Source organism: Fukomys damarensis, unplaced genomic scaffold (genome assembly GCF_012274545.1).
Source record: "Fukomys damarensis isolate Sample0158 unplaced genomic scaffold, DMR_v1.0_HiC HiC_scaffold_8, whole genome shotgun sequence".
Taxonomy (NCBI): domain Eukaryota; kingdom Metazoa; phylum Chordata; class Mammalia; order Rodentia; family Bathyergidae; genus Fukomys; species Fukomys damarensis.
In genome coordinates, this window is record NW_022900920.1 from 30,912,419 (window position 1) to 30,929,624 (window position 17,206).

The 17,206-nt window shown below is 35.7% G+C and overlaps 1 protein-coding gene across 4 annotated transcripts in view; it reads right to left on the reverse strand.

The window, feature by feature from the left end:
- Slk (STE20 like kinase) overlaps positions 1-17,206 on the reverse strand; it is a 73,366-nt gene that overhangs the window by 27,815 nt on the left and 28,345 nt on the right. For 3 of the 4 annotated variants that reach the window (XM_010626473.3, XM_010626471.3, XM_010626470.3), the window contains exons 2-12: positions 15,805-15,969; positions 14,023-14,071; positions 13,482-13,631; positions 10,467-10,539; positions 9,770-9,964; positions 9,038-9,119; positions 7,330-7,458; positions 5,629-6,999; positions 2,680-2,810; positions 2,188-2,311; positions 440-619 (exon numbers count right to left, since the gene is read on the reverse strand). In XM_010626473.3, coding sequence (XP_010624775.1) covers positions 440-619; positions 2,188-2,311; positions 2,680-2,810; positions 5,629-6,999; positions 7,330-7,458; positions 9,038-9,119; positions 9,770-9,964; positions 10,467-10,539; positions 13,482-13,631; positions 14,023-14,071; positions 15,805-15,969 — 2,649 coding nt within the window. Of the gene's footprint in view, positions 1-439; positions 620-2,187; positions 2,312-2,679; positions 2,811-5,628; positions 7,000-7,329; positions 7,459-9,037; positions 9,120-9,769; positions 9,965-10,466; positions 10,540-13,481; positions 13,632-14,022; positions 14,072-15,804; positions 15,970-16,752; positions 16,769-17,206 lie in introns of those variants that run through there. The other variant, XM_033761445.1, reaches the window with a different exon arrangement.

Consider the following 17,206-nt stretch of genomic DNA (forward strand, 5'->3'; position numbering starts at 1 on the left):
AAATATATATATATATATATATACTGGTATCATTGGCAAATATCAGTGAAGTAAGGTTTCCTGAAAAATAGTGTCATACAAGGCTTAAATATTATTAATAAAAGAGGAATGGTAGATTGGAATATAGATTAGACTTAATTTGAAGACTTACATGGGGTTTAGCTAGACTGGATATTCTGGATTAGTGGTTTACAATTGATTATATTATATTAGTGGTTTATATTGATTAGGCCACTACAATCTCTTTTACTCCATTTTTGGGGCAATAATATGGGGATAATATCTGATCTTACTACTACCATCCTGTATCACTGCTGGGAAGACAGAATAAAAGAATGAAAGGGGCTATTTATCAGGCATTGCTCCTGCTTCCTTAGGCAGTCTTAAATTTACATTTTAAAAAATAGTTCTAATAATTAAAAATGATAGTTAGACATACCTCCTTCTTTCGATTCTTTAGTATATTCTGAAATTTGGACAGCTCTTTTTCTTGTTCTCCTTTAATGCGTTTGGCTTCGTCTCGCAAGCGATTTGTATGCTCTTGTTCTACTCGTTCAATAGTCTGTTTCTGCTGCTTTTCTAGATTCTCAATTTCCTGGTCATACTGTCGCTTTTTACTCTGTAAAACATTGTACCTTAAGATGATTTAACTTTTCTAACATACATACTAACTCGTTATAGTGAAGAAGTTTACTAAGACCACATAACTATATTTAAATTTAGTAATATGATATAACCTTTGCAGTAACGAACAAATCAAATACACTAAAGTGTTAGAAAAATTTTCAGAAAGTAGCATTTTACCTAACATGGAAAATATTTTATTTCCATTACACAAGTAGTTAAATATTAAAAAATTTTAGAAAATCCAGAGGACTACCCAGTTGCTATGGATTATTTAAGGTAGAAAAATGACAGTATTCATTCAATAAAGTTTTCTGATAAATCAAACGGCTCATCTGATTTGGGGGGGGGTATTTTTAAGGCAGGGTCTCCCTTTGTAGTTCAGGCTGGCCCTGAACTCACTATGGAGCACAGGCTGACCTCAAACTCGAGGTGATCCTCCTGCTTCTGCCTCCTGAGTGCTGGGATTACAGGCATGCGTCACCATGCCCAGCTCTAAATTCATTTTAATAATGTAACATTATTCATCATTTTGGGATTACTCTTCATTAAGAGTCTTAAAATAGGGCTGGAGATTTAGCTCAGTGGTTCCAGCACCTGCCTCGCAAGTACAAGGACCTGAGTTCGATCCCTGGTACCAAAAGAAAAAAAAAGACTTAACACCCTATGCTATTGAAGCAAAAATTTTGCAATTATAAATCAACTGTTTCAACAAGACTACTATTTATATTGTATAGGACTTGAGTAATCTAAAAAAAAGACTTAACACCCTATGCTATTGAAGCAAAAATTTTGCAATTATAAATCAACTGTTTCAACAAGACTACTATTTATATTGTATAGGACTTGAGTAATCACACAAATTTGAATACAGGTACAGCTAAACATTTATAAAACAATTTTTTTTTTTTTTTTTGTACTGGGGACTGAACTCAGGCCCTTGAGCTTGCAAGGCAGGTGGCAGAACCACTGAGCCAAATCCCCCGTCCTTGTAAAACAATTTTTTAAAAGAAAATGAAACACAAAACATTTAGGAAAATATTTGGAGGGAAGAACTAGTTAGCACTGTCTTCTATAGAGCAATCAACAGGGATGTGGAGGCTTTCCTACAGGAGCCAGAGAGGAAAGAGTGCTGTGAAAAAGCCCCTAAGAAATTCTAATACTTAGCCACGCCTGAAGACAGGCTTTGGCTTTGGACTAGTTGAAAATCTTAGATTCTAAACTGAAAGACTGAACTGAAACACTAACAGGCATGTCTAAGAACTCTGTAAACCATTTTGGCTTCACGTTTTCAAGTTTTCATGACAGACTTCAACTGGGAAAAAATAAAGACCCTCTCACACCATAACTCAGTGATAACAAAACTGAAATTGGAAGATTCTTCCAAGAAAAAATGATTTTTTAAAAAAGGCATTAAGAACCCCACAGAGATATAGGCTAGAAATACATCCCAAAACCAGGAAAATCTAATGATTCAGAACAAATTCTAAAACCCACTAATGGTTTCTTTTTAAGCACTAAATATCATTATTAACAAAACTGCACAAAAACCTAAGATGTTACCATCATTTCTTGCTCAAAACGCCGAAAAATCTGTTCTCGTTGTTGCTGTAGTTTGCCATTGAGTTGCTGTTGGGCTCTCTGCTCTTCTTTTTGAAGAAATCTTAATTCTCGAAGTTCCTGACGTCTGATAAAAATAATGACAAAGAGGAAGACTGCAAAAATTACGCCTTTGAATCAATACCTTTTTTCACAAAGCTTTAAATTTTTTTTTAAATAGAGATTAAGTGCTGGGTGTGGTGGTGCACATCTGGAATCCCAGTACTAAGAAAGCCGAGGCAGGAGGACTGTCAGCCTGTGCTACACAATGAGTTCAAGGCCAGCCTGAACTACACAGCGAGACCCTTTTCAAAAATACATAATAATAATAATAAAGTCAGAGAAAGAACAATCCAAAATTAGCCAAGAATTTACCCTCATTTCTCTATTTTTCAGATTGTTGGGAAAACAAGTCACAAACCAGTCTTTAAAACATTCCATTGTTTCTCTACTCACCTGAGGAACCGCAACTCTTCAGTTTTAGAATCACTATCTGAAACTATCTTTGACGTTGTGACACTCACTTCTACACCATCAACAATAAATTTGCGTGTTTTCTTCAATGTTTTTTTCTGTCTTCTTGTTTCCTAAGTGAGATTTTATTTTATTAGTTAAGTTTTTATTGCAGAATACTGGATGCAGAAAACATATTCTTTAAAAATAAAATGATGAAATCCATAAAGATTATAAAGTATGAATATAAAGTAATACAACTCTTCTGGGAAACCAGTTGTATTACTTTAAACCTCATCTGAATTAGGCTTGATTTTACAGAAGAAATCAAATCTTTTAAAAAGTGACAGGCATTTTGATGATGTGTATACAAAACTTTTGTGACACTATATAATTAGGCACAAGCAGTGACCTTTACACATCAACTATTTTTTCATCTGTTCACTTCTATAAGTTCTGAGATACCTCTGCTTTCTTACTGACAAAACACTTAAAAATGGATTCCTTGAGCCAGGAATGGTTGTGCATGTGTGAAAGCCCAGCAGCAGACAGGCTGAGGTGGGTAGATCGCCGCCAGTTCAAAGTGAGCCTGGGCTACACAGTGAGACCCCTGCCCCGAAAAAAGAATAACTGAGGCTTGTCCCTTAAAAAACTAAAGCAATGGGTCTGAGTGTGGCTGGGTACATTCTTTCGAAAATGTTCTCAGAGCCGGGCATAGTGGCACAGGCCTGTCATCCCAGCACTTGGGAGGCTGAGGATTACTGTGAGTTCCAGACCAGCCTGGGCTACATAGTGAGTTTCAGGTCAGTCTCAACTACATAGTGAGACCCTGTCTCAAAAACCAAAAAGAAAGAAAGAAAGAAGGAAAGAAAGGAAAGAAAGGAAAGAAAGGAAAGAAAGAAAGAAAGAAAGAAAGAAAGGAAAGGAAGGAAAGGAAGGAAGGAAGGAAGGAAGGAAGGAAGGAAGGAAGGAAGGAAGGAAGAAAGAAAGAAAGAAAGAAAGAAAGAAAGAAAGAAAGAAAGAAAGAAAAGGAAGGAAAGGAAGGAAAGGAAGGAAGGAAGGAAGGAAGGAAGGAAGGAAGAAAGAAAGAAAGAAAGAAAGAAAGAAAGAAAGAAAGAAAGAAAGAAAGAAAGAAAGAAGAAAAGAAAGAAGGAAGGAAAGAAAGAAAAGGAAAGAAAAGAAAAGAAAAGAAAAGAAAAGAAAAGAAAAGAAAAGAAAAAAGATTCTCAGAATCAAAATCTATTTCATAGGTAACAATAATATCAAAAGTATTCCTCCATCTAGAGACAGAACTGGATGTGTTCTACCAGAAGTACTACAAGGATAATGGTGGCACTGTGCCCCAAATACCACATCTACCTTCTAGCTCGTGCCTAAAATTCCTTATCAAGACCAAACTATTTCTCAACAGGTACCCAAAAGTTTAAAACTGCAAAGAGAAATATATCATTCCTGCAAATACATCTTGGTAAACAGATTAAGCACAGAGGGCAGATAACTACTTGATTTTAACATGAGGAAAGAGGTTAGAAAGTAGAGACAGCAAAAATGGAAGATGAGAACACAAAATTTAAGAAGCATGGGAATTTTAAATAAACTGCCTCTGGACCTTCTGACGATCCTCTGCAGCCTCCCTAAATCCTGGACTATAGTCACTTCCCCAAACTTCCTCCAAATCTACTGTTGTTATGCCCCAAAAAGCAGATCTACCTCCCTTACCCTCCAAATTTCACAATCCTTCAGCTCCTAATAAGCTGTAATTAATAGTGCCTTAATTCTCACAACAGAAGTATTTGCCTTTCTAAAAGACACTCTTATGTAATTAATTTTGGATTGGTGGAATTAATTTTGGATTGGTGGAATTCCAGTCAGTGAAACAAAGTAAACTGGAAAAAGAAGAAAATCCAGACAAGAAATGGAATCCTCTGAAACAGCTAGGCAAGGTAACTAGTCACGCCCTGGAGTCCTGTCCCTAAATCGGTTTTCCTGAGTTGCTTCTGAATCTTCTCCTCTGTTACTTAGCAACCCAGAGTCTCTAAGAAGTACCTTTCAGAGGGTATTACTGTCCATGGCTCACCTGTAATGGAATTCCTCGGGTCTTTCTGTTAAGATATGAATTCCTGGAACTAACCTGAGGCTTTTTCAGAGCTCCCCCTATTAATGCCTAGGCACACTAGGATTATGAGAATTACGCTCTAATAGCTCCTAGAGTTCTGGGGTTGCGTTTTGGTTGGTGTTTTCCCTCCTGTGGTCTTCATGGGAGCAGCAGGGCTATAAGGAAGCAAGACTGGTCAACTGCAGCAGCCGGTGGTGAGTCAAGGATTGTTTACATCCTAAATATGATCAAAAAAGAGATCATTCTTAGCCAGGCGTGGTGGCCCACAACTGTAATCCAGCACTTGGGAGACTGAGGCAGGAGGATCATTGAAAGTTTAAGTTCAGCCTAGGCTACATAGTTCAAGGCAAGCCTGAACCACATAGTGAGACTCTGTCTCGGAGGAAAAAGAAAACAGACATAATTCCTTCAATTTTTCATTTCTTTCATACCTTAGTTAACCTTGCTAACTTGCACCTCGATACACAAACTCAACAACTACAATGTACCATTTGTATCAGGTTTGCAAAACTAGTAGGTTGTACCCAAAATTTTAAAGATTACATCCAGGGGCCAGGGATTTAGCTCAGTGGCACTGTTTGCCTCACAAGCACAAGGTCCTGAGTTCTCTTCCCCAGTACCAAAATAAAATAAAGCAAAAAAAAACAAAACAAAACACTAAAGATTACATCCAGAATTTCTCTTTGGTTCTTTTTAACTGACTTCTTAGTATCCCAAAAGAATCCACGGGATTAGAATTACACTGATTTAATAGTGTATTATTTGTAAGAAGTCACTAAAATGCAAACTACCAAAATGACAAAGAAAAACCCAAACAAGGACACACATCTACTTACTTGTAAAGATATCGACCCAGTGTCTTTAGTCTTACTTAGGAAGCTAGAGATGGATAAATTCAAGTCAATGCTACTGTTATCAGCAGTGGAACCAGTGCCTGAATCAGTGTCATTTTCCTTTTGATTCTCAGATTCTGGTAGTAGTATGGTTTCAGTTTTTGATAAAGCACCTATATCTCCTTTATTTTCTGTATCTTCGGAGTTGATATTAATACTGGGAACTGGAACAGGCTGAGGCTCACCGGGTTGTGAAGATGCAGGAACCTGAGGTTCTGTTTTGGCTGGCACTTCATGTGGGATCTCTTTCTGTCCTGTGTCTAGCTGAGTACTAGCTTTATGAGCGCCCTGAGTTTCACTTCTGACAGCCTCTTCATCAGTATCAATCACTGCAGTTTTCATCGCTACTTCTTCAGTGCTACTTGACTCAGTAACTTTTTCAACTTCATTTGTCCCTGGCTCCTCACTGGTGTCTAGTATGTTCTCTGCATTGCTGATTAATTGTTTCTCATATTTATTTTCCACAGATTTTTTATCTATGTCATTAGTCTCTATGATTTCGGTAACAGGAGGAACTTCTTCAGTACCATCAGCCTCAGGATCCTCTGTGACCTCATTTATTAATTTCTGGGCTGCTTCAACCACTTCTTTCCCATCATTACTCTGGACATCCTGGGTGCTGTTTTCAACTGCCTTCTGAGCAACACCTATGTCTTCACTTCTCTCTGCTATATTGCTTGTGTCACTGATCACTTCGTTTTGAGTTTTGTCATCTTTTCCCAACTTCTCTTGTGTGTCTTCCTTGGTATGCAAGACTCCACTGTCAATTACGTGGATATCTACCTCTTTTTCTCCTGTCTCTTCAGACACTAAATCAACTGTCTGAATAGTGGTATCTTTACTATCTTCAGATTTTACAAGTTTATTCTCAGGTAGCTGTTGCTTTTCCTGATCCCTTTTTTCCTCGGGTTTCAAACTGTTTTCAACATTTGTTTCTAAAGTAACTGTATTTTTCTCTTTTCCTTCGCTGACTAAATCAAGGTCCACCATTTCTTGGTCTTCTGTGTCAGGCAGACCGTCAAGCTTGGGTCTCTTCTCTTTCCTTCCATCCTCCTGGAGAACTGCTGTCGGACTAGGGAGCTCAGCCGCAGCTCCTGAGTGTGCATCATTCACATGTCCCTCAAGACCCTCCACAGTTTTATCATCAGCACAAGGTCCTTCATTAAGAACTTTGCTGCTAAATTTATCTCCAGAAGCATTGTGTTCTGTTTTTTCTGAGACAGATTCCAAAATACAAGCATTCTGTGAAAATTTGTCTTCCTCAGAGCTGGCAATACTAAGGTCAGAGGAGGCACGCTTATTTGTAGGTATCGGCTAAAAAAGATTTTATATATTTTTAGTGTTAAAACATGACCTCAAGATAATGATCAAAACAATGTTTATACATAAAACAATGATCTGACATTTGTATTCAGTAAAAGTTGAAGTTTTAAAGAATAATGATAATTATTCAACAATAAATATCAAATAAGTTTCACCCAAACATTATGAAAATTGGTAGCAAGGAGCAACCTTGTTATTCACCCCTAAAATTTAGGTTTTCTGCTGTTACTCAGATGACCCCTTAAGATACAAATGCAATCAACATCTCAAAACTCTGCCCTTAAAAATTTATTAAATGAAATTTCCTTTCAAAATACTGACCAGAGTATTTTCTATTTCCTCATCATCATCTTCCTCTTTGCCATCTTCAACTTCTTCTGTTACTTCTGCCTTTGCCTCTGCAATCAGCTCTCGGATTGGTTTGTTGGAATCAATAGTCACAAAGGGATGCTGTTGATCATTAAAAAGAGAATGCTCAGTAACAACAGAGAGACCTTGGAAAGTCAGGGTCCAACACATAAAACACATCCTTACGTGGTAAAAATATAATCTATATGTAGGAAAAACAGAAATAACTTCAGAAGATGTTATATCTGGAAAGGAAAGGAGAGGAAAGGGACTGAACAGAAGTCATAGTTGCCCACAACTGAATCTGTGCTTTTTTCCCTAGGAATCTGAAGAAAATTTGTTGAAAATAATGACTTGTACATGTGTTCTTTGTATATCAAAATATTTCATAGTAAAAAATTAAAATTTAAAGTCAATATATTATTGGTTCTTAAAAAGTAGAAACTACATAAATCATATCAAAGCCTCAATTTTAAAAAAATCACAAAAAGCTTCAGATTCTGTTAAAAGTATCTATAAATACCTGTTTTATTTTGTTTTTGAGATGGCTCTAATTTTTTTGTTTGTTTGTTTGTTTTTTGAGACAGGGTCTCACTATGTAGTTCAGACTGTTCAGAGTGCTCTGGAACTCACTGTGTAGCCCAGGCTGGTCTTGAACTCACAGCGATCCTCCTGCCTCAGCCTCCCGAGTGCTCGGATTACAGGCATGCACCACCATGCCCAGCTTGGCTCTAATATTCTTGAAGTAAAAAGGCATTTTATTCATCTCTGTACACTCAACATGTAACACTGGCTGCCACAGACCAGGGCCTTCAAATGTAGGAATAGTGAAACAGTGCAAGAAGGTATGCTCTAGGGATATACTTGTACACAGCAAGGCAATTTCTCCTACTTTGCCCTCATCCCGTAGATAAATAGATCAGCATAAAACACTATAATGCAGGAGTTACACAATAACTCATCCTAATACAATGATTGCCCCCAAATTTGTTACCCTATTGTCTGCCCATAAACATTACTTATTCAACAAACTTTTGTTTCAAATATTACAAACAGGTCCAACTATTAACCAAAATTAAATTTATCCAATCATTTTAATATCATTTTTAAAAACCCAATTATATGTATTCAACACTTATTCTCACTATAACAGACATTTTAAAAAATTAATAAGCAGGGGCTAGGGATTTAGCTCAGTGGTTCAGTGACTTGCCTTGCAAGTGCAAGGACCCAAGTTCAATCCCTGGTACCAAAAAAAAAAAAAAAGTAAAAAAAAAAATTAATAAGCTAATGGCCCTTGCTCAAAAGGTGCTTGCTTTCTAGCAATTTCAGAGATGTAATGAAAGTGAAAGAAACATAATTAAACTAAAAATAAAGCACAAGAAAAATGACTTATAATTTTAATGGCTATCAGTAATGCCACCTTATATCTATAAAGCAAATGCAACTATTGCATCATTTATTGTTTGTTGGTTTGGTTTTTTTTTTTTTGGTACCGGGGATCAAACTTGGATCCTTGTGCTCGCAAGGCAGGAGCGGAACCACTGAGCTAAATCCCTGGCCCTATTGATTGCATCATTTATTTTGGCTTTCTGTAGAGAAACTCAAATGCACAGAGTACATAATGAATGAAGAGACTGGAAAACAGCATGACTACTGTTGTCACACTACCCTACTTTACCTGCAGTAGTTGTGACGTAGTCCACCTGGCATCCACATTCTTTTCTAAGCATTTCTTTAGAAAGTCCTTAAAATCTGAAGACCTTCAAAATAAAATTTTAACAATGATATTCAAACAAAATTCCTCGATAACTCATGCTTAAGTTTCATTATGCATGAATGGCATTAACATTAGAAAACTAGCTAACAGAATAAAATTTATAAAACTTATTCTGAGTATATGACAGAAAGAAATGTAAACAGAAACAGTCACTGAGGCAGTGCCATGTATTCCCAAATATGCCAAGAATTCTATTATACTACATTCCACAACCACATGTGACTCACTTTCTCACAGTACAGAAAATACCTCTTTCATGTAGATCTCAACTCATTCAACTTTTCAAATACATGGAAAAGTTAGTTATAATTGTTTTTATAGACCTTAAATCTTGAAAAAATATCCAAAATCAATTTTGTAATTCATGTGGTCATTGTATCACATACCCAAAATTAAATACCCTTGGAAAATTGGAAGAATGAAACAGCAAGTTTTATTTCTTTTTTTTTTTTTTTTGAGACAGGGTCTCACTATGTAGTTCAGACTGCTCTGGAACTCACTGTGTAGCCCAGGCTGGTCTCGAACTCACAGCAATCCTCCAGCCTCAGCCTCCCGAGTGCTGGGATTACAGGCGTGAGCCACCACGCCCAGCTAAATTTTACTTCTTTAAAGGGTTAGTTTAGAATGGTTTACCATCTTGATGGCTGTGCTAATGCAGGGGGCTCGGATTTGGCTATTTTGAGCAGTACTCGCATTGGATTTAACTCATGATGAGGTGGTTCTATCTCAGCCATTTCTATTAAAGTGATGCCCAGGGACCACACATCAGCCTTGTAGTCATATGGCCTGTCCTTTGATGTTTCACACATGACCACTTCAGGAGCCATCCTAGGAAGACAGAGAATTCAAAATTAAGATGTTTAATTGAAGCACAGCTATTGAAAACTATACAGTTTAATAAATTCTGAAGACAGCCGGGCATGGTGGCACACACCTGTAATCCCAGCACTCAGGAAGCTGAGGCAGGAGGATTGTCATTTGAGGGCAGCCTGGACTACATAGTGAACTCAAGACCAGCTTAAACTGTTGAGACCCTATCTCAACAAAACAAATAAACAATTATGTGGACAAAAGTAATCAATAAGTGCTAGCCATGAATAGTGGTGAACACCTATAATCCAAGCACTCTGGGAGCCTGATGTAGAAGATCCCAAGTTCAAGCCCAGCCTGGGCAACTTAGCAAGACCTGCCTCAAAATAAAAAAATAAAGGGCTTTGGGTGTAGTTCAGTGAGAAGGTTCAGGATTCTGTATTTTATCCCCAGTACCAGAGCAGAAAAAACTGCTGATATGACTAATACTGTAAATTCATACATAATAACTGATACCTACCAATATGGTGTGCCAATAAAGGAATCCCTTCTTTGAATTGTCCTCGTGTTTTTAGCTGATACTCCAAAATCGGCTTGAAATAAATAATTATACAATAGCATTAAAAATAGCTTTTAAATATAGTTAATTATATTCAACAGGAAAGTGGAGGGGAGTGTTTTAAATCTTCAATAAGTACAGCATTATTAAAGGGTAATCAAAACAAATGAATTTTCCACATTCTAATCTTGACCACCATCTTTCTAGCACCTTCCAAAAAACACTCCCAAAGTGTCCCTCATTAATAAATTTAATACCACCATCTCTAGATATCTTCACGTGATATCTTCTTCAGAACTGAAAATAGTAATTTTAAAAGTATATCCATTTCAAAAACAACCTGCCAAATAGCACTATATGTTGCAAATAAACCTCTAGACAGCTTTTTCTATAGTGTGAAAAACAGAAATTACACTAAAGCAGCCTTTATGACAGCCATCTTACCAACTTCCTTACAAAAATGAATACTGGGAACTTTTATGTTTTCTCATTCAAATTATAAAGAACAGCAACATTACAGGTTTATCAGTTTGGAACTCAGATAACTATCAATGAACCAACTTATCTTTACTGCTAAATAAAGGAATAAAGCATTTTCTATCTTTTCTGTATGAACTGCAACCCTAGAAAACTAGTTAATTTATAGTAAATGAAAATGATAAAATTATATCAAATTTTTATCAAAATAATAAATGAAAACAACACAGAATTCATTTGACAACCCAAATCAAAGAAGAAACCTAGGTATTAACCATCAACAGCTAACATAAAGAAAGTGAAAAGTAGACACTGTGTGCCTCTTGATAAAAGAATACAAAAACCACTTCATCTTGCCAAAGGATCAAATTTGAGACTCATCAAGCCTCTGGATCAACCACTAATTTGAAGGAAATAAAGAAAGAGGAACTTACTGAAATTATCATGAGAATGCAAACTGCAGGCAGAGGAAAAGGCTACAGGACAAACAGCCTAGGATCAGGGGTGGCAAACCTATGGCCTGTGTGTTACTTGTTTTTTGGGTTTTTTTGTATTTTTTTTAAGACAAAAGATGTTAATGTATGAGTCGTTTTGGGGTTTTTATAGAGACAAAGTCTCGCTGTGTATTTAAATACAGGCTGGCCTTGAACTATGTAGCCCAGGCAGTACTCCTACCTTAACCACCCAAGTGCTGGGATTACAGGTGTGTGCCATCATGTCTGGCTGAGTTGTCTTTTCTAAACTAAAACCTCAACATTCAGGTTTACTTGCAGGTTGGCACTCTGATACATAAGTGAGTTTTGGGTTGCAGTCTGGGCATTCATTTCTAAAAGGCTCACCATCTTTGGCCTAGGTACATGAATCAATGTTTACTAACTTTCTTTTATCAATACTCTCCTTAAGAAGTACTGCAGACAATTTTTTTCTAATCCCACCTGAACTCATGAAATTTTATTTTTTGTTTTGTTTGGTTTGGTTTGGTACCAGGGATCAAACACAGACCCTTGCAAGGCAGGCAGTGAAACCACTGAGCTAAATCTCCAGCCCTATGAAATTTTAATATTACACGTACATTGTATATGTACCACAGGTCTTTGAGGTAGACGTCAGAAACCACTGTGATATTTTTACCCCCAAAGAATCAACTACTGCTCCCTTGGGGACAACTGTGCCGCTGGAAGAATTATATCATATAAGAAAGGAACTGAGATGGAACCTGTAAATAACAGAGGACTTTATAAAAATACCAAAATTTATATGTAGGCAAGTTTAAACTTTAAAAATCTAAACACAGGATGTTGAACACAGGGTAAATGGGTCATACAGTACACAAGGAAGGGATTATTAAAAAGTCAGAGTATGGTGAAGGAACGGATGGTGACCGAAATGGCCACATAGAAGAACATCCAGGAGCCTGCCAATGTTTGATTTCTTCATCTAAGTGTTGATTTCAAAATTCTTGTTTACAAGGCTAAGTCACTAAACTATACAGTTTTTTGTGTGCTTTTCTGTGTTCATGACACAACTAAAATGGATAAAATTTATCACCTGTTTACATGTCATGATAAAAATGGTTATAATCATTGATATCAATATGGTCTTTGAATATATTTTGTCTTTTTAACGTCCTTCCAAAATATACAAACTCAGACTTCATCACTGGGTTTTTTAAAATTTCGTATCTTGGGTATATTTCAACAAGGATATACCTATAAATATTCCTTCTGTGTGTATATGTGCATGATATTAATTAATTCCCAATCCAAAATCTATATCTCATTTTTCTTATGGAAAGTTAATCGTTTTTTCCTTTGGAGTAAAAAACAAAATAAAAATGTTAGTCCTTATACTTATTTTAGGCATCTTTTTCAAATCTAAGGATACTTTGCTAGTTTAACTAAGGGTACTGCATCAACACAGTGTAAAACTAAACATAGAAAAAAACCTGCTAGACACAAATTCTGAAAATAAAGATAAAACTGAAGCCAGGCATGGTGGCACCCACCTCTAATCCCAGCATTCTGGAAGGCTGAGAGGCAGAAGGATAGCAAATTAAAGACTCAGAGACTTAGTGACACCCTGTCTCAAAAGGCTGAGGATATAGTTCAGTAGGAAGGCCCTAGGTTCAAACATCAGCACTATCAAAAAAAAAGAACCAAACAACTGAATAACACTATACTATATTCTAAAAGTGAAGTATTTACATGTTCTAAGTCTATACACAAAAACTTAAGGAAAAAATTTTAACTTCACTTCAAAAAGTTTGCCGTTTTCAAAATAAAAATCCATCCTCTTTCTTTTTTAAAACTGTCTTTAAATTAGGTGATCATAGTAGGAATTCTGTGAATATTTATGAATATTTATCCACAGAAGTGTTTGAAAATTAGTAATTTTCTGTTTCACATACTTGACTAGTAATAAAATAACACGAAGTCACATACATTTAGGGGTAAATCTCAGAGCACAAATTCAAATAATTTATTTAGGTGAATAACTTACCCAACTTAATATCTCCATCTAAGGTAAACAGAATGTTGCCAGCTTTTAGATCTCTGTGGATGATTTTATTATCATGTAAATAATTCAATGCCTCTAAAGTCTGCTTGCAAACTACTTGTATTTGGGATTCAGTTAGAGGTCTCTCCAGTTCTATAAGAACAAAGTAAAAAAAAACATCTGCATTCTTACACAATGATAGCACAGCACCATGTTACATTTATCCCCCGCACAGACCATCACTGCAGTCTTGTCAAAGATCATACAGTGCATTTATTTTAGAACAAAATATCTACAACAAACATTCCATAAAACTCATATCTCATTTTAATTTTTTGAATTGTATAATTATGCAAGAACATAAAAATATAACTAAATTGATTTTTTAATTTATTGAACTTCAGTCAATGATTTTATACACATAATGGTTGAAATCTTTTTAAATTTGATACAAACATAAAGAATAGAAAAATACATTTCTTTTCAATCCCCAGTACCAAAAAAAAAAAAAAAAAAAAAAAAAAAAGAATAGAAAAGTATTCACCAAGCATCACAGCATCTACGGCTCCACCTGCACAAAATTCAATGAGGATCTGCAAACAAATAAAAAAGCATGTGTCTAAAAACTATATTGAGTTTCAGAATTTTTCTTCAATTTAGCAAAAAAGACAAAGAAATAACTATCAAATAATCTAGGTTATGGAAACAATATACTAAACATTAAGCATTTCTCTGTCAAAAGAGTTATAAATTTTAAATAACAAAACACGTTGTGGAAGCAAGTACATTTTTACATTTTTACTAAGGACCATTTTTAGTGTCCTCTAAAATTACCAGGTACAGGATTTTTATTTAGTACAGTATTATGTATCTATTTTGTCATGACTGACAGAGTTCATTACTGTCATTTTAAGATAGCTATTGTGATTTAAGTGATCAAAAATATTAACTTTACTACTGATAAATTCTGCTGGGTGTGGTAGCACATGCCTATCATCGCAGTTACCCAGGAGGCTGAGGCAAGAGGATCCAAGTTTGAGCCCAGCCTCGGTAACTCAGAGGCCCTATCTCAAAAAATAAAATAATAAGGGTCAGCAATTTAGCTCAGTGGTAAAGTGCTTGCCTACCGTGTGCAAACCCTGTGTTCAATCCTCAATACCACCAAAAAAAAAAAGTAAATCCTGAAAATATACAGACTTTGTTTTTTTTAAAAAAATGGAGCTTCAGATTCTAACAATTATCATTTGCTAAAAGGTACTTTCTTTGACCCTGTGATAAGATATAACACCATGTACCTTTCTTAACTTTTATCACAGTTATAATTTTATATTTATTGTGATTTTTTAAATATCTGTGTTTTTTATTAAACAGTAATCCAAATTCTTCAATAGTCCCAAGTGCTTGGGAGGCAGGAGGCAGAAGCATTGAGCTAAATCCCCAGCCCACTACAGTATTTTAGAAGACACCACACTAATAACTTCAAGTATTTTTTTTAAATAACATTTTAACAAATTGTGTAACTCTCTTCTCTTTTTCTCACTATAACAATAGTTTTATAAATGTTTGCCAATTACAAATTAATTTTCAAATTAATTATATTTGAAAAATATTTGAGAGGTAGATATTTATTCATTTTTATTTCCAATCAGATGTTCTTTATGCTGCTTATTCTTCTCTCAAACTACTTTGCTTCTTCATTCAAGGAGAAAAACTAAAACTTCATTATAAAAAGCTCTCTTGATTAAGTTAAGGTGGTATAAAACCAATGACTGACTAGTAATCATGAACGTTAACATTTTATTTCTATATATTTTGGGGCCTATTTTCCTAAAAACAAACAAAATTTACATATACAACTTAGTCACCATGCACTAAAGTTGGAGCTGATAATATGTAATATAAATATTTAACATTTAAGTATTGTGGAGTTTATTACATCATTTACAAAAACTGTAGGATAAAAAATATAAACAATTTCAGGAAAAACAAACCTTAAAAAATTTTTAAAGAAATGCCTAAATTTTAATTTCAAAAAGGACATCTAATTCCATATTTTTGGAAATTTATTATTTAATATTCTTAACCAAGTTTTTCCACCTGGACCCAAAGTCTAACAATCACAATGAAACTGGTATAACCTGAAAACTAAATATGAGTGTGTGCTGCAGCTGAGGATAATTGTGTTATAAGTGACTCCTCTGTAGGGAAACAAGTCTCATTTGACTGACTGTGAACAGAAAAGGCAATACATAAAACAGGTTTCCACAATCTCTTTAAGACAAATAACTCATTTTGGTTATCTCACAGACCAACAGAATACACTTACCCAAAGGTTGTTCTCATAATAGAAAGCATCTAGAAGCTTGACGATGTTTGGGTGATCACAAGATGCTAATATATCAATCTCAACCATGTAATCTTCAAGTTCTTCCTCAGATTTGGTGTCAATTACCTTTGCAGCAGCTAAAACATTAGTCTCCTTGTTTTGGGCCTAAAAAACAAAGTATCAGAAGTGTCACGCTTATAATGTGTATTTTTTAATTTAATGATTGTTAGAGCAGTTTTAACTCCACAGAAAAACTAAACAAATACTGCATTCCCTCATACCCTTCACTCCCACACATGGGAAACATGCTCCACTATCAACAGACCCCACCAGGCAGTTATAATTGGTACAAATGATGAACCTACATGAACACATCATTAACACTCCAAGTCTACAGTTTACAATCAGGTTCACAGTTGCTACTGCACATTCTTGGGGATTTCAACAAGTGGGTAACAGGGCCTTATCATATTATGCAGACATTCTACTGCCCTCTGTGTCTGGCCTACTCCCCACTCCCTTCCCCCTACTTCCTGGCAACCACTCATCTTTTTACTGCCTTCTTGGTTTTGTTTGCCTTGTCCAGAATGTCAAATAGTTGGATCATAAAATATGTAGACCTTTCTTTTCCGTTTGCCTTCTTTCACTTTGTAGTATGTATTCAAGGTTCTTCTGGGTCTTTTCATATCTCGATAGCTTATTTCTTTTTAGCGCTGAATAATATTTCATCAGATGTACTACAGTTTATCCATTCACCTAATGAAGGACATGTTGATTGTTTCCAAGTTATGAATAAAGTTGCTATAAACACGCATGCACAAGTTTCTGTGTGGACATGTTTTCAACTCATCTGGGTAACTACCAAAAGCTGTAATTGCTGGATCCTATGGTATATTTTGTAAGAAACTACCAAATGTCTTCCAAAAGTGACGATACTATTTTGCATACCTATTGGCAAAACAAGAATTGCTGTCGTTCCACATCCTCACCAGCATTTGTTGTTAATACTGTGGATTTCACCAACCTAAAAAGTACAGTGGCATCTTATTTACATCTTATTTACATTCTCTTATCATGTTCAAATCTTGTACTGCCTACTTGGCCTAGCTCAATTACTGCCCTACCTTAACCTTGTCTGAGGACAGACTGCCTGTAGGTCAGAGGCTGCTCTTCAGTAGGCTACCTCAAACTGGCTGGATCTAAGATCAAGACAGCTGCCACAGTGACTCCCAGACAACCTCTAACTTCACTTAATTCATCTGCAAGCTAAATAACTCCAACCCCCAGCAGCACAGCAGTTAGCAATTGTAATAACAATGACCCTAAAGAACCATAAAAGGAGCAAAGACAAGCAGTATCTCAAATTCCCAGGAAATCTCCACCTATTTCCAGAAAAGACATG